Source organism: Lepidochelys kempii, chromosome 6 (genome assembly GCF_965140285.1).
Source record: "Lepidochelys kempii isolate rLepKem1 chromosome 6, rLepKem1.hap1, whole genome shotgun sequence".
Classification (NCBI taxonomy): Eukaryota; Metazoa; Chordata; order Testudines; family Cheloniidae; genus Lepidochelys; species Lepidochelys kempii.
This window is the reverse complement of record NC_136385.1, coordinates 79,516,316-79,539,625: the sequence shown is the minus strand read 5'-3', so window position 1 is coordinate 79,539,625 and position 23,310 is coordinate 79,516,316. Positions and strand designations below refer to the sequence as shown.

Below are 23,310 nucleotides of genomic sequence, written 5' to 3'. Positions count from 1 at the left end.
TCTTGTGTTGATACTACTGTGAAGTCATCCAATGTAGACTGGGTGTTGGCATAATCTCCTCTTGGTGTATAGGCAGGTGCAAGATAAGCATTCCATACCCGCCCATCAGAAAATCGATAGGCGTAAGGTCCCTTCTTCTCTATGATTTTAAGAGGAGCTGTGAATTTATGGTCCCCTTTGCATAAAATTCCAGGTTTTCGTATTCTAACAAAGGAACCACACTCAAACTTTGGTTCCTTAGCACCCCGCCGCTTGTCTGTGAAAGCCTTATACTTTGCTTTGTTCTGTTCAACTGTTTTTCTCACATCATCCTTGGCTGGGGCATCAGGTCATGCCTTTAACAATCCAGCAACGTTCAGTTTAGTATTCATCTGTTTCCCATGCAGTAACTCTGCAGGTGATATTTGCATTGTGGCATGTCGTGTAGCCCGGTATGCTTGCAAGAAATCAGTAGTGAAGGCTATCCACAATTGCCCTTCCAGTTTAGCGGTTTGCAAACTCTCTTTCAAACTTCTGTTAAACTGTTCGATTTCCCCATTGGCTTGAGGATAATATAGGGATGACCTTCTGTGTAAAATGTTCCCCTCTGATAGAAAAGTTTCAAACTCCAGGGAAGTAAATTGACTACCATTATCTGAAACCGGTTCTTTGGGGTTACCTTCCCTGCTAAAAACTGAAGAGAGGAACTTACTTACTGTAGCAGAAGAGATTTGTGATGTAAACGCTACCCCAGGCCATTTACTGAAATAGTCTATTAAAGTGATGGCATAACGGCACTCACTTGGAGCAGTATCAAAGGGTCCTACAATGTCAATCACCACTTTTTCCCATGCAGATTCAGGAAGAGGAAAAGGCTATAATGGAGGGATACATGTCACTGATGTCTTATCATGCATTTGGCAAGTGACACAGGATTTTATAAGTGCTTCAGTTTGAGAGTCCATCCCTGGCCACCAATACAGATCCCGTAGTCGTCGTATGGTTCTGACAATTCCTTGATGAGTATCGTGTGCCAGGTGTATGAGTTTTGCCTGTAATTCTTCTGGCACAAGTAGCCAATGTGTACCTCGTAGCACACAGCCATCAAGCAAAGAAAGTTCATCCCGAACTCTAAAATAAGGCAGCAAAACTGGGTCAAGGATTTTAGGGTTACTGGGCCATCTCTTTGTCAGAAATTCCTGTAGTTTTTGTTAAATTGGACACGCTGAACAAGCAGCTTGAAATTGTTCTCTTGTAACTGCAATAAGAGTGCTTGTAATAAACGCAACTACTACATCCTCATCCTCCGATGGACCATCTGGTGAAGGCAAAGGCAGGCGAGAAAGGCAATCAGCTACCACATTTTGGTTTCCAGGCCTATATTCCAATTCATAATTGAAAGAGAATAGTCTTGCAGATGATAACCTGCTCTTCCCAGTCCTTTCGTGGTGAGCAATGTTGTCAAAGGGCTGTGGTCTGTGCGCAACTTGAACGTGTGGCTCCACAGGTAAGTTCTCCATTTTTCTGTAGCCCAGACACAAGCAAGTGCTTCTTTTTCGACTGTAGAATATTTTCTCTCAGCATTACTTAGCATCCTTGAAACAAATGCAACAGTCCTCTCTGTGTTGTCCTCATGAAGTGTGTGAGGACAGCCCCAAGTCCATAATCAGAAGCATCAGTAGTGGGCAATGCAGGACTGAACAGTGCAAGTACTGGACTACGCACAATCAAGTCTTTCACTGTTTCGAAACTATCTTGTGCATCTGTTGTCCACACTGAGGTTGAACTTCTCTGTAGTAATTCTCATAACGGTTCAATGACAGAAGCATAATTGGGAATGAATTTTGCATACCAGGAGGTAAGACCCAAGAAGGAATGTAAGGTTTGCAAATCTGTTGGAGGAAGAGCATCTGAAATTGCCAGGATATGATCTGGATCAGGTTTTAGTCCAGCCTGTGAAATTGTATGCCCCAGAAAGGAGAGTTCAGTTTGTCTAAATTTGCATTTGGACCTATTGAGCTTGAGGCCTGCTTTGCTGATGCAGTTTAGTACAGACTGCAGGTTATTGTCATGTTCCTCAGAACTATTTCCAAACACGATAATATCATCCAGATAGCACTGATCTCCATGTTGATTCTTCAGAATCAATTACATCATTTTTTTGAAGGCACCTGGGGCAGATGCAAGACCGTATGGAACACGTTTAAAATGAAATAGTCCCTCATGTATAATAAATTCTGTGAGGTCTCTGCTATCTTCATGCAACATAACCTGGTAGTACGTGCTCTGCAAATCAAGAGTAGAAAACATCTTTGCTCCACAGAGTTCTGCAAATACTTCTTCTGTGTGAGGAAGAGGATGGCTGTCAATCACAATAGCTTTATTTGGCTCCCTTAAGTCCACACAAAGGCGAATGCCTCCACCCTTCTTCTGTGTCACTACTATAGGTGAAACCCATTCCGAGGAGTTAATCTCTTCAATAATGTCCTTTTGAACAAGTTTTCCAAGTTCCTCTGAAACAGCTTCCCTGACTGAAAATGGTAAGCGCCCGTAACTTCTGTTGTACAGGCTTTACATTACTCTGCATTTTAACTTTATGCAGAAACCCACAAGCACAGCCGAGTTTCTCCTCAACCTGGTGTTGGGTCCCAGCTGAAACTGGTGTGTGTACCGCAAGAGTGCTTTGTTGAGGAAGATCAATTTGTCCATTAACTACCCTGAGATTTAAAGCAGCCAATAAATCTCTGCCAATGATAGGAGTGCCTTTGTGGACAATGTAGAATTCTGCAGTTACACAGCAATCACCTAAAGTAACTATTCCTGGCAGGCAGCCATGTACTGGAATATGTTTTTTCAAATAGCACACCAAGTGAAGTTTGAGTTCAGTAAGAGGCACATCTTTAAAGTAATGCAAATAGATGGAATCAGGTAGTATTGATACTGCTGAGCCAGTGTCCAACATTAGCTGAATAGAGTGTGATTGCCTGAGGGTATGGCAGAAACGTTTACAGTGCACTTTATTGTTTCTGGAATATGTGCAGTAGTGATTTTGTCCATGCTCAGCACAGTAACATCTGGTATTGTAACTGCATGCACCTGTTGATTGAACTGGCTGCTGCGACACACTTTAGCAAAATGCCCCATCTTTTTGCATTGATTGCACTGAGCTACATTTGCCGGACATCCTGTGTAGCTTGCAAGGTGCTGTGGGGATCCACAGCGAAGACATGCTTTTACTGTATTTTGAATTTGCTGATTCGATAGTTTTCCATTAGTTTTCCTCTTGTAATCATTTGTCTGCAGCGATAGTGAACTTTTCTGCAAAGGAGTCACAGCCTGGACTGTGCCTTCTGTATCCATGCTCATTATTTTGGCTTCAGCTGTAGCTGACTCCATCTGAGTAGCAATGGTTATTGCTTTTTCTAGTGGAAGTTGTGGTTCTAGAAGTAAGCGTTCTCTTACATGAAGCATGCTTGTTTTCTCAATGAGCTGGTCTCTAATCATCTCATCTGCCATATTCCCAAAGTCACAAGTTACAATCAGACTCCTCAGGGAAGCAATATACTGCATTATAGTCTCCCCTGTTTTCTTCTAATGCTGGCGAAATCTGTAGCGATTAGCTACTACATTCACTTTTGGCACAAAAATGTTCTTTAATGCAGTGAGTGCAGTCTCGTATTTATCATCTGCAAGGGGAAAAGTATAAAATATACGCTGACCTTCTGCTCCAAGGCAGTGGATTAGCAGAGCACGCTTTCTTACTTCAGAAATCTCTGTAGCACTGATTGCAAGGAGATACGTCTCAAACATCTGGATCCTGGCAGTAAAAGCAATTGGAGGCTCACCTGGGCTTTTCAGAAATGGTGCAGGTGTGTTCAGAGGCAGAAGATCCATCCTCATTGCCAAAATGTTGTAACATCCAGGCAAGGCACTAACAAACTTCAACAGGACTTTATTTTTAAAGTGGAAACCTCTTTACCAAGCTGCTGTTGCACCCTCAGTAGCTCTCACTCAGCCTCCTCAACTTCCCCTCCCTTCCTGTTTCCTGTCCTTTCAGACCCCCATCAGCCAGTGCTCCCACTTCTAATAATTACAAGCAGCATCTAAACACCACAGTATTGACAGCTGTCCCCTGAAGAAAGCTGAAGACATTGTCTATGAAGGATCATTTTTACACATAATAGGCCAAAGTCTGCACTAAATTATACTATTCTACTCAATTGTGTTATGATGGATTTACACTAGAATGATTTTCAGAACAGAACTGAATTATCAATCAATATTTTAAATCAAGAAATCATTTTAAATAAGCAGGAATCTTTGGCTGTATAAAACAGCAGCGATGCTGCTAGAATTAGTATTACTTTATTCCATTTATTATGGCTGGCCAAAGTTTCAAAAGAGCTCAGCATCCACAACTGGGGCCAGATTTCAAAAGAACTCAGCTCCCATTACGTATCTAAAAGAAGTGGCCACGTTTTCAAGAATGCACCTAGCGACTCCCATTGAGAACAACATAAGGACCGAGAACTATGGGAGCTACTGAATACGTAATTATAATGCTAATGAGAAAATTCAATTGGTTAGCTACCTTTGTACTGAAATCATATACTGGTTTTATTTTAAGGTTGTGTCGTACTGTGTTCTTCTAAATATTAGGTTACAAAAGTGGTTAATTTTTAGCAAAAAAAAAAAATCACCTTCTGTAACTTGAAAGAACCAATATTCAATAATAAACACAGGGATGAATGCTGTGATTAACACCCAGTCATCTCTGTGGCATCTCATTAACTCCCGTACTTCACTCCCTATTTTTTCTTCCCAGGCCAGCTTTCCCACCCCATGTGAAGTGCTTCTCAGAGTGGCACTGCTGGCTTACATTTTGCAATTATGCCTGGCATTTTAACGTTTCTTGAAGAAAACAGTCACTTTAACAACATTTTAAACTAGAACTGGTTTAAAAAGGGGGATATCTACAATATTTCTTTTGAACATTTCTCCACATATTTTCAAAATGTTAAAACTTTTAACAGTTCTGTGGTTGATCAGAAAACAAGCCATAATGAAAAATTTCTCACAAATATTATCAGTATTTTTTCAAACTCTGAAATTTCACATTAATCAAAATTTTAGCCAGCTCTATGTTGAATATGATTATAGAATAGTATTTTCATTATTCTCCACATAAACAAACACAAATAATGAAAACACGGCCTCATTCAGCCATGGCCCTACATTTATTGTTTCATTTGCTTTTAATTCATTTGTTTTAGGAAGGACTTGCCTGGTGCTCAGGTCCTACAATATAAACACAGAACTGAATAGTGGTTAAGGGAGATCTAGGTTCAATTCCCTGTTCTGCCCCAGACTTCATGTGTGAACTTTGACAGATAACTTAGTCTCTCTGTGCCTCTGCCTCCCATCTGTAAAGTGGAGATAACATTTCCCTATATCACTGGGGTGTTGGTGGGGGAGAAAGTGTGAGGTGCTCAGATACTATGATAACGGGAGGCCATATAAGAACCACAGATATTTTTCTTGCCCTTCTTTTCTAATTATTTATTTAAGCTTTCTTTCTACTGCACACCATGGCATAGGTTTTCTTCCCTTATTCAGCTTTTTGCCTTCACTCTAATTTTTCTGTGTTGTCGTCTCTCTCCTTCCCCATATTGTTTCAGTTTCTCTTCTACTTTGTTTTAGTCTTGTCCTCTCTCGCACCTTCCATTGTGTTCCTTTCTCCCTTCTCTTCCTAAATGTCTCCTTCCGACTCACTCACTAATCCTCTTTTCCAATCCACAATTTTTCTCCTTCCACTCCCAAATGAATTCCTCTAATTCTCTTCCCAAGGCTTCTTCCATTCACATTGCCACTCTCACTGCATCCACACCTGCCTCAGCCATTCCCCCATGCTTTCACGCACACACACTCATACTTTCTTTCACAAACAGACAGCACCAATGCTTTTTTTCCTCCCTCTCGTACATACACATGACCACATTTATTTTATCTCCTCCTACAAAATAACACCCTGTCATACTTTCACACCCTCACCACACACACATTCACATTCTTACTTCTGTGTTCCTATTTCCTTCTCCCTCATCCCTTCTCATTATTTGTTACAATCTAATTTAAAACCAGATGCAGAGGATGTAAGCTCTTGTAGAGGACTGGGATGTAGGCGGTCAGACCTAGTCATCACTGCAGTGGTGGTCACACATAGTGGTTGGAGCAGGAGTCAGGAACCAGCAACTGGAGCTGGAGCCAGGGTCAAAGCCAGAGTCAGAAATAGCGGCGTGGGGAGTAGAAGCAAGGATCTGGAACACCTAGCTGCTTAGATAACCTCCTGTGCCTCCTTCTGGCTTTAACAGTAAGTCTGAGCCAATTGGAGAGGTTGGATGTCTCCTCCAACCAGGAGCTACATGGGCAGTGCCTCTGGTGAGCTAGGATCCACCAGCCCACACAATGGAACCCGAACTTGACTGGAGCCTCTAGGCATGAACACAATAATGTATTATAAAACAGTAATGCTAATCACATTCACAAACTGTCAAGGGGAATTTTACAGTAGTTGCTGTGAGTAACTGTTTTTTAATCTAGATAAGAATTTTCAATGAAGAAAATAATTTAAATATTCAGAACCCCATTTGTTTCTCACACCCCACATTTCATATTATTTAAATAAATATATGGCCTAGAGTAATTATCATTTAAGAATATTTCCACCATGAAAAAATGACTCTAAAAATGGCATTGTGGGATCGCTGTGTCTCTCATCAATCAACACTTGTAAAAAAGACCCTGATCCTCAGCTACATTATGATTGCTTTGCACTGCTCTTCCTGTACACACAGCCCTATGCAATCACATCTGGGTCCTAGAGGATAACCCCAATGTCATTCTCCAGCAGCCAGTGGAGCAAGTTCCAATGTTACCTGCCTTCACTGTGGCCAGTAGAAAGGGGGCATGCCCAGACTTCTCTCTCCCTCTACAACTCCCAGCTACTTTATTGATTCTTCAGGCTGCTCTAACTTCTGCTGTGTGAGTGGGCTAATGTACAGTCATCCCAGGAGCTGAGAACCACAGCCAAGGATGAGGACCAAGGAATTTGTACGCCAAATTCTGCCTTCAGACAACGCATCTTCACGGTCTTCAAATTAAGCCCTCAGTCACAGCTGTGCAATTCTATTAGCCTTCAGTAAAGCTACATGGTGTAACTGAAGAAAGAATTAGTAGATAATAGGGCTTCACAGGTGTAAATAAGGACGGAATTTGACCAGAAGAATCTTTATAGCTAATAGTAATGTGCAACAATGAACTCAGCTTCACTTTCCGATCCCAGAGTGAGTTTGCAGTGCTGGCAGTTAGAAAAAAAGAAAACAACAATATGTTGTTATAATATGATAAAAATAACCTGGCAGTCATTGAGAGTTGATAAACATGGAGACCCACAATGCCATTTTAAATCGGTAATTTTTTAAGGTAGAACCACACTTAAAGTGCATGGTGTCAAATACTCTCCCTCTGACAATTCAGTGTGCATTTGAGGAAACTTGTCAGATGTGCAAGCTTGGGTGAGAAAGAAGAGGTTACTTACCTGTAACCAGAGGTCCTTTGAGATGTGTGGTCCCTATCTGTATTCCACCAGGTTACACATGCGCATCATGCATCCAGAGTTGAAGAATTTGAAAGTACTGTCTGTTGGCGCGCAAATGCACCCTGGTTCGCCTTGTGCTTGTGTCTGAGGTGATAAAGGGCGGAGCGGACCAACTGCTTCTTAAATTCCTTTTCTACCACGAATTGACCAATCTGCATCACAGAAAAGGGCTGGTGAGAGTGGAATCAAGTTGCAGTGGGGGAGGTTTAGATTGGATATTAGGAAAAACTTTTTCACTAAGAGGGTGGTGAAACACTGGAATGCGTTACCTAGGGAGGTGGTAGAATCTCCTTCCTTAGAGGTTTTTAAGGTCAGGCTTGACAAAGCCCTGGCTGGGATGATTTAACTGGGAATTGGTCCTGCTTTGAGCAGGGGGTTGGACTAGATGACCTTCTGGGGTCCCTTCCAACCCTGATATTCTATGATTCTATGAATACAGATAGAAACCAGATACCTCAAAGAACTTCCAGTTACAGGTAAGTAACCTCCTTTTCTTCAAGTGATGGTCCCTATCGTATGACAATGGCTGACGAAGAGTACCTAAGTAGGAGGAGGGTTGAGGATGAGGATGGAATGGTTGCGCGTAGAACTGCTGTGCCAAAGGAGGCATTCACTGCTGAGTTCTGCACTAAGGTGTAGTGTGCTGCAACGGTCTATTCCTGGAATTGCCTGAAGTCATCCGGTTGGTGGTGATGCAGCCACCATGTTGTCAGGAAAGGAAGAGGGGAACCTTGCTGCTTCTGGCAGAACTGCTGGAATCAGGCTAAAAAATTCTTCTTCCACCATTGGGTCTGTATTTCTGGTGGAAGGATCCCTGAATGGGGAAGCAGGTGACGGTTCCATTGTGGATCGGGTAGGTTTCAAGAGGGAGTATTGCCCAGGGACCCCAATATGGTCAATAGGTTGCATCCAATGGAGGTTATGGGGGTCCCCACAGCATAAGGTATCATCAGCTCGGTGGTGGTTGCGGCAGTAACTGTTGCCACGGATGTGGTGGTTTCTGTGGTGCATAAGGTTTCTGTGGTGCATAAGGTTGGTAAGCTAAAGGAGGTTCTTCTCCTGGTTCAGAGTTGTTGGAAGAGAAGAAGGCAGATCCAGTTTCTAATGGCAGTACCATCGAAGAGTGTAGCGCACTGGGTGAGGGGCCCTGTTTTGGAGGAATGTCCCTTAGTGGAGATACAATCTCTCCAGAGGTAGAGGGCCCAAAGGAGGTAGGGGGAGTCTGGATCTGGGAAGACAAAGACCTGCTAGGGAGCAGCTATGGTTCTAGAACTTCTCAGCGTGAGCGGCACTCTCACCTTCATTGCCTCATAGCCCCCTAACCTCTGACTGAGTTATTGAAGTCCTCAAATCATGATTTAAAGACTTCAATTTACAGAGAATCCACCATTTACACTAGTTTCACTTGCAAGTGACCTGTGACACATGCTGCAGAGGAAGGCGGTCATCAGAACCAGTGTTGGGGTCTTCCCAGTGCAGGAGGAGCCCAGATCTTGTGGGATGCCTAGGAATAGCAATACAGACAGGTCAGCACCTGGAACCACTGGGACCATTGTTTTGAGGTCTTTTTTTTTCTCATGCTTGTGCATCTTAGACAATACTCTGTCCCCTTGGGCCGAGGTGGTGGAAGGAACGTCCATCTTCTTTGATTTGGATAAAGACTTCGTCCCATGGCAAGCTCCATGAGATGTTTCTGGAGGCAAAGTGCCCAGCCTTCTCAGGTGCAGCTGGGGAAGGATTGACAAATACCGAACCATGCTGCAATCTGAGCTTCTCCCAAGCAGTAAAGGCAGCATTGGACAGGAGGATCAGGGACAGGAGGCGCAGAGTTTGAAGCCCAGAGTCCTGGGCATAGTCCAGTACCTGTCCCTGGGAACGGGGGTAAAGGGGGACTGAAAATCCCATATCTATCTAAAACAAATAAAGCTAAGTAACTATTAAAAACTTTTAAAACTAGAAAAGAAATAAAACTTGTAATCTATTGTAAAAACTCTTTAAAAATACGTAGGACTATTGTTTCTAGAAATGCTTCAGAGCCAGGGACACAGAGTTCCGATTCAGACCTTGCAGCGGTAAGAAGGAACTGACAATGTGTTTTGGTCTGCCCCGCTCTTGACTGCCTCAGATGGAAGCACGAGGTGAGCCAGGGTGCAGGCATAGACCAAGAGGCACTACTTTAAAATTCTCCAATTCCGGACGTATAGTGCATATGCGTAATCCCTCAGTGAACTACAAAAGGGACCACCACTCTAAGAAGAAATGCATGTCAAAAGATGGTGGAAAAAGCAGAAAAAGGAAAGGCACCACTAGCTATGTGTGTTCTCCTTTCCAAAATTCTTAGATGTCTAGTTAAAACTGATAGTTTTTCTAATGTCAACTGTACTTCTTGTAGGAGCACATCACTTCATTTCTCTGATACGGGTAGTGTTACCAAGGTCACATTTTCACAAAAGTAAACTGATCTTGAACATTTTCACATTGAGTAAGTAGTTGATAAGCTATAAAAATATGCTTTCCATTAATATCAGACTTCCATTCTTACAGGATATTGTCTTTTTAGAAAGTCCTCATTTAAGATCCTAGTGACAAAGAACATCTGGTAGTGTTTATTGCCCTTTTCCAAAAATAGTTTAAAGATGGGGCCTACAGGAGACACCATACAAGAAAAGATTGATTCTATTAACTTCCATAATGGGACCCTGGCACAGTTTCTTAAAAGTCCAATGCATACAGACACCATTAAAAAAAAAAATAAAGGACAGGTGGAGTGACACATTATCAGAAGTGGATGCAGACTGAGAAGACTATGTTTAGGAAACTGCATCACCCCTTTCTCATATATCCAAACTGATTCTCTGAATTGCTCATTGGTGGAGGATATCTCTTCATAACCAAACAGTCTGTAAAGTGTGCATTAAGTACTATATATGTTGCATTGTTCTTTGCTCCAAACAAGGGAATCTCCTTGGCAATGCTTTAAATCCATAATCAAATATATCTCGGGTAAAATTTCACACAGGTGAGTGTAGAAACATTTATGTGATGTTCCTTACGTAGAACGAAATAAACTTAATTTAACATTCATGGTGAATGGAGAGACTGAACAATCGAACATTGTTATGTCATTAGGTCAGCTTTGCTAACTTTTAGACTATCTGCTTATGATATCTCCAACTATTGTCTCCAGGGCCCTTGATTCTACTATGCAGGAAATTATGTCTGCTACACAGTGATTCTTGCTGTTGATTTGAAGACTACTTGCTAACTCCATACTCATCCATTTACTATTATTAGTTCTCAAAATTCTCAGAATCTAACATGGATGAATGATGAAATGTAAATGGTTGACAGTGTGTAACATTTTCTAAAGGCCTGCAATCAGAGAAATTATACATATCATAGACACCTGTTGCTTTTGTGTCACAATGTTTGAAAAGTGGGCCTTCTGAAAAGTAGAAGCCACATTCTGATTGCAAAAATGAAAAGAAACATGTAATCTGTAATTTAAAAATATATTTACCATACTATCTTCTAAAATACACCTAGCCCTCTAAAAAAATGATACTTAGTTCACTGTACACAGTGCAATACTAATGCATAAAGATAGAGGGATTGCAACTCTACAAAAGTACAGTTTCTTTCATGTTCTCTCAGAGAATGTTTTTATGGGAAAATTTCCTTTTTATGACAAATGAATTTTTTTCACTGACACACATCAATTATTATCTCTGACTAGCATCACAGTTTGTCTGAAAACTTAATCAGAGCTGTAACTATGGATGAGAGAGAGAGAGAGAGATTAAAACCTCATAAAGGGTATATAAAAGGCTATTATTTTGCAAGCAACAAATGATTCAGAATGACCTGAACTAATATTATTAAAACCCACTTTTAGGCCGTAGAACCCTATAAATAATCCTGCTTTTCTTTTTTCTTTACACAGTTCTTCTTGATCTAGTTATAACTGTACAGTATTATTAGTTTCACATGTATCATGTTTCCAGATACTGGGTGTTGAAAGATTTATTCATGTTGAGCTGCACCCTAAGGTAATTCAGTTTTCAAAAAACCTAATTCTACAATTATAACCATCTGAAAGACAGAACAGTCTGACTATCAACCTTTAGATAAGAAGAAACATTTGTATACCACAGATTGTAAGATTGGTTTTACAAGTGACAATTTTCTTTTCATTTTCCCCCTTTTTATTTTATTTTCTTATTAGACCCTCAACTCACAAATGCTCAACTGTCACAAAAGATCAGTGTTACTGAACCGCCAACATTAATCTTTTGTTTGAAATGCATAAAGAAAGACAAATAAAGGAGACATCACAAAATGTCTTCTTGAAGTAGAACCAGATATTGAAATGATAAATAACATAACCTATGAGTACTAGTTATAATTTTCTTGGGTGGAAGAAATTTCTAAATATCAAAGATAGTGGCATCATTGTCAGGTGGTCCATAAATAAATCCCGGTCAATGCATGACATTGGACCTTTTCTTCTTGCTATACTACTGTAAATAAGCGTGTTCCCCTTGCCTGTCTGAATTCTACATGCCCATGTCCAGAAATGCCGCAGCAGATAAGTAACACTGTCATGTCCGTTTTGTCAACTAATGCTGATTATCCTTTTCTATCTGCAGTTTGGGAATATTATCAAGGTCAGAAGCAATCGCTCAGAAAACCCCTCCTGATGTTCTTGTGTCTTATAATTTCTGTAAGGACCTTTCATAAGTAAACTTTACAGTGATGTTCATGTACAATTAGCAAGACATTCACCTTTCCTATAAGTTGCAGAAAGAGAAATTATGCCAGTAACCAATCAGATATCTAGTCAGAGTACACATTAATTGTATGTAATCACATCTTACTCCAAATGATACAATTCTGATTTATCATCACTGTAGCAAACTTCTCCTTCTGTTTGGGCAAATGCCCACCTCGTTCAACTCTCCTGACCTCCATTTTTTTTGACAAATTGGTTATGAGGCATTTACAACTGATGCACATATCGCAAAATTATTTCTGCCAAGCTTCCTCCATGACCTGCCCGTGGGACATGACATGCTCCGAGACGCATCGCTCTATCAAACAGAATCTTTCCAGGACAATGCAAATTATGACAAATTCCATCATCCCGCATTATGCGCTTCATGCTAATCTTCCTAATTCGAGAGAATCAGGAGGGCTTGCTGTTCTGCTGAAGGGCACGTTGTCTGATTGAATGATGGTGAAAGAATGTTTGCAATCCCCTTCATTTCCTAATCCCAGCTGTGGCCACCTCTGCCCTACAACCACCAACCTTTTCTGCTATATAATTCCTGCACCAGAATTAATTTACGATCACATAGCCTTTTGGCAGGGCATGGAAATTACCAACCAGGACAATTTTGTGGTCCTGAAGTTAAAGGGTATTTTACTTTTACCAAAAAGTACTTTTACCAAATTTTGCACATTGACTTCTAGCCTGTCAGAATGTCACATTGGGAATGCAGCATCTCCGAGAAGTTAAGCCTTCTCCCACAGTGGCTTTTGAACCAATCATTTTGATGATAAGATTCTAGCAATTTCTAGTCTCAAGTGCTTTTGACTTTGGGAGGGTATGCTGCTGGCTTCAAAGCAAACAGCCAATCTGCAAAACATTCCTGAAAAAGTGCCCAGGAAAGAAGAAAAGGTGGGGTGGGGAGATAGAAAGGTAAATTTTCTGGACAATTCTTCACTGATTCAGAAGGTGGCAGTATTACTACACACACACAAAAAAACCCTACCATATACATGATATTCCATATTCACATTGCTGAAATAAACATGTTTAATTCCCAAAGAAACATATATTTTATCCTGTGGCATAATTTACTTATAACATTAAAACTCAAACATGGAGCAATTTGTAGCAATAACTATGATTATGCTGTTAGTGGCCCAAATGTCACTGTCTAGATTAGGCTAAATGATACCTAGCACCAAAGAGCTTCTATGATTTATTTCTTATTATCACTGGTAGAACTTGCATGCTTAAAATGCTCCCCAGAAAAATGCCTTCAATAAATAAAAAAGGATGAAAAGATTGAAATAATACAGTCTTATTGTTCACTGAGGTGACCATAAAAAAAGTCACAGGAATGATGCAAAGTTTAAATCACAGACAAACTGTTAAGAAAAAATAAATATCCTGGGCATCTAGACATTTTATTTTGGGCTTTAAAAATAAAAACTCAGTGTACGCACATAATGCATATTACAGAATTTTGAATTAAAATGTACCTCAACGTTTGTATCCCAGATGCATAAAGTTAAAAAGACTTTAGAACTATGAAAACAATTTTAGCCCATTATGCAGTGAGACTTATCATTTTAAAGCAATTCAGTTTTTGGGAAATTAGGTAAACATATGGGGCTGTTTCATTTAAAATGATAGACTATTGAGATTTTTAATAGCTTTTATTTTAATTTACATCTCAACTAACAGAGACCTTTCCCCACCTATTTGTATAGTCAAAGTGTTTCAATCTACAGGAACGGTATCAATATTAAAGATATTATTTCTCCTATGCTATTACTTTAAATAAGAATAGTTTTTTAAAATGAAAAATGAAGTGTAAGCCATACTGTATTTCTAGCTCAGTAAGCTTTTCAGAATGAATAAACTCTTACAAAGTAACTAAAATACAGGCAACTTTTATTTAGCATTTACAGCCTATGCTTTAATGGAATCTTGCATAATTGGTTTGATGCTTTACTGAGTCTTCATACATGCCTAATAAGTACATAGCACAGATCCACATTAAAGTATTAGTAAGATGAGACAGGAAGATCTTTAGCTTTATACTTCATTCCCAGTGAGACCCAAACCCTCAGAGGTAAATGACTATGTGAGCATCATTTCAGCAAAAGGCACCGGGCACACCCTGTGCATGCTGCGGCTTGTTGACATGAACCAGGGCAGGCAGACACCAATAATACATGAAGTGTGGTTCAGAGGCAATTAGGATCAGTTGTCAAGGCCAGGCCATTAATGAAAGAACATGTCAGAGGAGCTGGAGACTTCAATGGTTGAGGGCAAGAAGGCGATTTAGTGTGACAGATCGAGTCCTTCCAATGTCCTCAGTGGTACATGCTAATACCAGCCTTAACAACCTTTTGTGGCAGTGTATAATGCGACTAACATGGACTTTGATTCAGCAAAATGACTGCTGCCACTGTTAGTCTGTCTCATTCCAACAACAGTAAAAGCACTGCTACAAATAATTACCCACTTCCTTCTCCCCCTCCTCCATCTAATGCAGCTGTCTTTTATGCATGCTGCACCGTTTTTCACTAGAAGGTCACAACGTTTATCATGCTGTTTTCCTTTTCTTTATGTGATGCCCTTTCTATTGATTAATATAATCTGAAATGATCCAATAAAACAGCTTTTCTGAAGTAAAAGAAAATTAATTAAAAACACAGCATCCCCTCGTATGGTTCATAACAAACACGAATAAAGAAAATCAAACTGGTCTAAGGGAAACATTCTCTATTATGTGAATTACTTGGGGAGGCAGGTGAGAGATAGCAGGAGAGTTATTAACCAAATCTATTGGATCAAAAGTGTATGGTAACCTTAATCTCCATGAAAATGAAATGCTGAAGGTTTATAAATAACCTGACACTGCTGCCCTTCCTATTGTTAGAGTCATCACAACTTAGCACTAACTGCTTATAAAAAAAGCTGCAGATCAGAAATTTCTAATGCTCAATTAGAGGAAGAAAGCATGCACTAATATTCATGTAGGGCAGCAAAATCTTAAACAAGAGCTACACTTGATGGACAATATTTTAAAGAGGTTTTGTGGTATATCTTCAGAAAAACAAAACAAAATGACTGTAGCTTTATTCTGGTGTTAGATATGTTGTACTTACAAAACATGCAATCTGACTTACAGTAAAGCATAGTTTTTAAGTATGTTAAGGCCTTCAAGAAGCATTCAGTATTACCCAGCGTCTAAGCAGCTCTTCCTGCGTGCAGTCTTTCTTATGAATTTCTTTCTAGCTTTTCAAATGTTCTAGTCATTGAAAAAATATACTATAAGGCATGTGTGGGTAGGAGAATCTTAGACACTAGGAGATAACAGAAAAATGAATGGGCACTGGAACTTCCCACACAATTCCAGGGTACATTCATAAATTTGTCCAAGTAGACAGAATCCCACAAATGACAAAAAATTGGGTTTGAGCCTTATTTTTCTTTTTATTTACCTTAGGTCAGATGATGTGGTATTCCCCTTATCACTTCTGTCACTTGGCGATGTCTGAACTGACCTTCCTAGAAGCAACACTTATCTGTGACTGACAGGAACAGCCATCTCTGATAGGATGAATTTTCCCTCTCTCTTTTCTTGTCTCTCTTTACCTTCGCCTGGTTTCTGTCTAACTTGTTTTTCCCCCACCTCTTATTTTCATTCTTTTTATTTATTTGCCCTCTCCCTTCTTTGCCAGTCTCTTCTCAGTCCATCTTTGACAATCTTCCCTTTTTCCTCCCAGTGTTTAACTTTTCCCCCTCCCACTTTGGCATATTTCTTTGTACCTTTTACTGCCTGTCTGTTCCTTTGCCGTGTTACTCCAGCTAATCCTAACCTTTGCCATTTTTCCATTTCTTTCTTCTCCTCTTTCCCCCAGCACCTCCCCATTAATTCTTCTATGAAATCCTGGTCCCATTCAAGTTAAATGGTAAAACTCCCATTGACCTCAATGAGGACAGGATTTCATCCCCAGAGTTTAACAGAAGGGCAGTGAGTATCCAGTTAGGGTTGCCAACTTTGGTTGGATGAATTCCTCGAGGTTTCATCACATGACACGATCTTTAATTAAAGATTAATCTTTAATTGCCGTAGACTCCAGGAGAATCCTGGAGGGTTGGCAACCCCATATCCAATGCACTTCTTGCATCTAACATCATTAGCAGTACAGGTGATTTCTGGATCTCAGGATAATAAAAAATAAAAAAAATTCTGTTACAACATACCACAGTTTTATGTCCAGAGTGTGGTACTGCATTGTGAAAGGAACCCTGAATTTCCAATAAGGAATACATGGAAAAATTACGACCAGCACTACTTTTAAATATTTCATCTATATTCAATAATTATTTTGATTTATAACAAATATACACATAGGACAAGGGCATCTACCCTAGCTCTAGGCACCTCTGCCAAAAATTTAAACTAACAAAAATAAACCGAGTGGCTGCTCCTCACCCCCAAGCCACAGAGAATGACCAATCATAAAAAAAATCAAGTCCAAACAATAAGTCTCTTCCCAGCAGATGTCAGCTATTATCACAAACCTCCTTTCCCCAAAGTCTGAGTAAAGAGATGGGTCTTGTAGCAGTCTTAACAAGTTAAGAACATTTTAAAAAATGTGCTTCATATCACAATGTTTCACTCAGACAAGCCCTTGAAAACACCACTTGAGAAAGAAAAGATGTAAGGACACTGTGTGTTGAAAAGATGTTTTCCTAAGTATTGCGCTCTTTCTGCTATAGACAATGTTCCTGTGGTGCTGCCTGGCATCTACAATCTATCATACTTGTTTTACTTTCATTGTAACATTTGCTTCAAAATTATTATTCCCTTTTGGAAATGCTTATTTATAAAATGTTTCCTGCCTTTACACAAGCTCAATTAAACAGAGTTCTTCATTTATTAGCTCATGTTTTAATAATATGTTGCCATGTGGGTATGGAAATAATCATCACAATAAACATAAGGATCAAAAGATCGCTGGATTATAGATGGCATATACAATTAATAAAAAATATTCCACATCACAAAGATCTAACATTCTAAAACTCAGAAATCTTACTTCAGAATGAGATGTTCTAGATGAGGTATGTTTCTGTGTAATTATCATAAATCTTTTCAAAAAATGAGTTAATTTTAATAATAAATAGGGACATTTTGCAAGTAAACTAAAGAAATGAACACAAATAAAACACTTGCAATACTTCATAATGAAGATGTGTACTTAAACTGGAACTATATTCATCACACACACAAAACAAAGTTTCTTTCCTTCATGTTCCTGATTTGATTCACATGCCACTGCCTGTAAAATCACTATGAGTTCCAATGATAACTGTTATGTTGTCACACACAAAGTATTGCAATTATATAAGGATCAGACTGAGGGAGAGAACAATTAGGTTGCAAGGAAGCAAGCATATTTGTTACTCATTATAATTAATTATATAAAATTTGTGTGTTGTAAGAAAAATGGCACAGGAAATGCAAGAAAGAAAATAAATGTTACAGTGTATAAGTACTAAATTCCCTTTCTCACCAGTGCAAAAGAGCTAAGAATTACAGTTACACAAACATAAAAAATAATTAGAAAATAAAATGAATCCTCAGAGTACTACCAGCAGATCATCTTACATATATATAGTATTTTTATTCCCTGAGGATCCCAAAATGCTTTAAAAATAGAAATAAAACTATATACAGGAAACTTCACCCACTACTGATATGCAGCTACCTCTGGAATGAAAGGCAGCAGCTGCTTCACAGCTCATAATACTACTACAAAACAACTGGGAGAGAAAGTGAATATCTTACCCAACTGGAACTGAATATGTAATTCAGTAAGACAATATCTAATTTTCCAACATGAATTATGGTCAAGACGACTCTGAAAGTCAACACCCTAATATTTGGAAACAGTGCCTTGGATTTTGACCACAAGGTATCAGGACCTCAATTTTATTTCTGTGTGCAAGATGGCACCTCCTAAAGCATAGCGTCTCACACATATTGTAGAAAAGCACTGATTCAAGTAGTGACTCAGAGAGAAGAATCCCACCAGCATCACAATACAGATTATACTTTGTAACTCTATAAAGGGTTACACAGGAGTGTGACCAATATAAGCTGTTAAAACAGGAAATCTAATAGTTTATGAATTAAAAATGACTGTCTGAGAGCCATCTTTCAGTCTCAGAATGCTGAGAAAGTAAAACCAACCTTTATGTCAGACATTATAGTTCAGTAGCCAAATCAGACTAAGTAACATTCCTTTAATTGGCTAATGGCAAATACTGTCTCTGCTTTGAAACATAAATCACTAAAAGTATTTTCTATTAGTTATTAGAAACAAAATCTAACTTTTTTCTAGTCTCCCTAGTTAAGTTCTACCTTTTCTTGGGAGGTTTCTGTCCTGCAATAGAAAAGGCTGCATACACTGCTCAATGAGCATAGGTTTGCAGTGATGTGCCGAATTAATTTTCAAATACACAATCTTCTTTGACAATGGTTGAAGTCTATGATCATATTCCAAATCAATGACATATGTAAATACTTTTCTATAACAGTTGCAAAACATACATGTATGCTGGTGGCCAGATATACAGCACTTAAATGTCACTTACACATATACTTAGCTTTATATATGAAAATAGTCCTTTTGAGGTCACTGGGACTACTCACATGTATAAAGGTAAGCATATATGTAAGTGCTTGAAGAAACGGGGCTTAAAGGTGAAATCCTGATTCCACTGAAGCTAATGGAAAACTCTCACTGATTTCAATGGGGTCAAGAATTCACCGTATGATTTTACTTAATCTTTGCTGCACACATGAAGGATGGTCCAGTTGTTAGGGCACTAGCCTGAGACCGAGAGACCGAGTTTCACTGCCTTGTTCCGCCATCCCTGTGTGATCTTGGGTCAATCATTGCAATTGGAGGTGTGACTGCAGCTTGTGTACTTATGTCCACCCTGGCTTTAATCTAGCTAGCACAGCTAAAAGTCACCAGAAAGATGCAGTTGCATGGACCTGGGTATGGGCTAGCAATGTATGTATCCAGGGTTTTGAGTGGGCTTGTACAGCCTGCACCACCATTTGTGTTGCCAAATCTTCACTGCTAGTTTTAGCTGTGTTAGCTAAATTAAAGCTAGTGTGGGTTGCCCACACAAGCTGCAATCACACATCCAGGAGTAACATAGATATACCCTTAGTCTCTCTGTTTTATTTCTCCATCTGTTCAATGGGGATAATAGCCATTCTTTACCTCACAAGGGAATTGTAAGGAGAAATTCATTAAAGACTGCAAGCCGCTCAGATACTATGGTCATGCGGGCCATATAAGTACTTAATATAGATGGCTAGATATCTAGCCAACATATGCCTACTTTGTTCTCGTGTTTACCTCTGCTGAATGAAGGGCTGAGTCTGACAGATTCTGATGACCCTCAGCCCCTACTGACTTCCAAGAGTTCATTTAAATATCAGTGGGAGATGAGGGTGCTCAGCACCTTGGCAGCTCAGGGCTCCTAAAAGTAGAGATGATGTGATGAGTGTCTTTTTAGCCATTTTTACTGTGTTCACATGTTTACTTTTTTGGTCACAATACTTTACGTATAGTACATACCCCACAAGTGAATGAGCGATAAATGACCTTCTGCAAGACCCAAGTTGCTTCTTTGATACCTGCCTTCTTTCTAATATTCACAACGCTCCCTTGTTGTCAGGAATCGGGACCTGAAACAGAGATAGTCTCCAGGCAGCTGGACTGCAGTAGGCTGCCTGATTGGCCATGACAGCTGATAGGCTGGAGCAGCCGGGGCGATTCCTTTTTAGTGGCAGCAGTGGCTCACTGGCTGCTACTCATGCCCACCACTGAGACTGCCACTTCTGCCTTGCATGACTCCCTGTTTGCTACTCTGCTTGCTCCAGTTCCTGACCTCCAGCTTGATCCTTGGCTCTCGTATCTAGCTTCTGACCTCCAGCTTGATCCTTGGCTCTCGTATCTAGCTTCTGACCTCCGGCTTGACCATTGGTTCCAGCTTCCAACTACTGACTCTGGATCTAACCAACCTAGTTCTTGGTTCCTGGTGCCCACTCTGACCACTAACCTAGACTGCCCTTGTTCCAGTCAGCTAACACTTGTGTCATGACTGACATTGTAATTTTGGAAAATGGGATCACTCACAATGTGAAATATTGAGGTCAACCAATTTTAACAGAAGCAAAAATAAACGTGTTATTTACTTTAAGTGATTTTTCTCTCTCTCTCTTTCCTTAGTTCAGGAATTATGATAAATCATGAGAAACTGATAATAGCCTCAAAAATATTAATTTGCTTATACTTTCACTCAGCATGGCATCCTTGAACTCTAAATGTGCATAAACCTTGATCTGCCTGTAATACATCTATACCTACAGGTTTACTGCATATATACAGAAAAAATGTGAATATATAAAATATGAAAATGACTGCAATAACCATCATAATCAAAGGGGAAAGGTCCTGAAAACTGTAAATATATGCTCACAGATGTTTGTTTTCTCAGTTCAGTTATCAATTTCAAAATACGCTATATTTCCCGTGTAACTCATTTTTCATCTGCCCAATTACTAGCAATCTTTTTTCTACTATCAAAAATGATCATTTGTTTCTTTATTGTAGTAGATAAAACATCCTTTCATTGTTTCAGCTCACAAGCTGTGCCGATACTACCCACTGTTCTTGCCTCCAGCACTTCACATTATTGGTGTATTATTTCATGCATGCCCTACTCTTTTATCAATTGCTTTTGAAGTAATGTTAATAGACTAGAAAATTGAGACATTTATGAAGTATAGGCAGTGTTTATGAAAAAATCCATAAAATATGACACAGGCAAGACAAGATAAAAGCAGCATTTTAATAGATTATGGCGAAGAGATCCTGTCAGAAGTTGACAACTGACTCCTTCGAGATCACTAATTTTTATGGGATTAATTCTGTGGTATTAAAAATGAAGTTAAATGTAATAATTAATCTGTAAATTGCACACCCAGAATTAAACCTTGTGGCCCCTCAGATTTGGTTGCAATGATTTTTGAGTAATTACTTCAATCTGATAAACTAAAAAAGACTATTTTCCTTCATATTTCAACTAAATAGCCACCTGGATCAGATTTCACAGAAGCACTGATGTGCAGGCAGCAACAGAACGTCTCCATTTGGTAGAGATGATTGGATAATATCTGCTGATCACCAGAGACTGATAGTTCACTCATTTTTAACTGGATAGTTTACTATCCACTACAGCTTTCAGAGTAGCAGCCGTGTTAGTCTGTATTCACAAAAAGAAAAGGAGTACTTGTGGCACCTTAGAGACTAATCAATTTATTTGACCATAAGCTTTCGTGAGCCAGAGCTCACTTCATCGGATGCATACTGTGGAAAATACAGTGAGGAGTTTTATATACACACAGAACATGAAAAAACCACCCATTTTTTCATGTTCTGTGTGTATATAAATCTCCTCACTGTATTTTCCACTGAATGCATCCGATGAAGTGAGCTGTAGTTCATGAAAGCTTATGGTCAAATAAATTGGTTAGTCTCTAAGGTGCCACAAGTACTCCTTTTCTTTTTATCCACTACAGCATTATCTATTTACTGGCCAACGGAACAGACAAACTAATGGTATGTCTACACTTACCGGGGATCAACACTGCAAACTAAAGGTATGTCTACCTTACCGGGGATCAACGATGCACCAGGGGTCGATTTAGCAGGTCTAGTGAAGACCCGCTAAATTGACCACAGATTGGTCTCCTGTCAACTCCAGTATTCCACCAGAACAAGAAGTGTAAGGTACGTCGACAGGAGAGTTTCTCCCATCGACCCAGTGTGGTGTAGACACCACAGTAAGTCAACCTAAGCTACATCAAATCCAGCTACATTATACACGTAGCTGAAGTTGGGTAACTTAGGCCGACTTACCCCTGTAGAGTAGAACAGACCTAAGTGAAATCATAGTTCATGATCTACTCAAAGGCTTTTAGAAACAAAATCAAAATGAGAAGGAAAGTGGCACAGTGGATTATAAAAAAGCACTGTACTTATGGGGATAGGGTTCAAATCTTGGGTGAGTCACAAGAAAAAAATGGATTTGGTAGCCTGATATCTGGAGAATAGATCTCCCAACCAAAAACACATGAAATGATTACGGTAATGCTCACCAACACCCCAGCCAACAAAAGCACATAAAACTAACTGTGAGGGAATAGTCACCCAATTTTAATAAAAACTCTGCTTAGTATTTCCAGACCACAAATCGGGAAATAAGTTCAACTCTATAGGTACACAAGCAAGAATCACACACACACACACACAGTTGGTGTGATAAATCTCCTGACTGGAATATTGGTACAGCAGGGTTTATAGCTTGTTCAGGAAGGACAGTCAGGGAAAAACGTGAGGAGGTACTGCATTAAACATCAAGAATATATACACTTATTCTGAGGTCCAGAAGGAGGTGAGAGGGTAAACTAGATGAAAGTCTCTGTGTAAAGATAAAAGGGGAAAAATAGAGGGGCAACCTCATGGTAGATGTCATAGACCACCAAGTCAGGAGGAGGAGGTGGGTGATTAGGCATTTCTAGAACACGTAAGACCTGGTAGCAATGGGGGATTTTAATTACCCAAACATCTGTTGGAAACGTAATATGGCAAAATACAAAATGTCCAATACATTCGTTAAGTTCTTATTGTAGAAGGGGGAGGAAGTAACCATGGGAGAAACATTTTAGAATTGATTCTGACTAACAGTGTGGAATTGGTTGCAAATCTGAAGGCTCAAGGCAATTTGCGTGAAAAGTGATCATGAAATGATAGACATATAGATTCTAAGGAAAGGA

General features: G+C 39.5%; 1 protein-coding gene across 6 annotated transcripts in view; it reads right to left on the bottom strand.

Annotated features, from left to right (window-relative positions):
- The window catches only part of DPH6 (diphthamine biosynthesis 6), a 368,925-nt gene that overhangs the window by 152,068 nt on the left and 193,547 nt on the right, over positions 1-23,310 (bottom strand). The window contains exon 13 of one of the 6 annotated variants that reach the window (XM_073348883.2): positions 7,581-7,788. The exons of the other annotated variants lie outside the window; for them this stretch is intronic. Within the exon in view, the coding sequence (XP_073204984.1) occupies positions 7,642-7,788 (147 nt within the window). The 3' untranslated portion in view covers positions 7,581-7,641. Of the gene's footprint in view, positions 1-7,580; positions 7,789-23,310 lie in introns of those variants that run through there. 6 annotated transcript variants of the gene reach the window in all.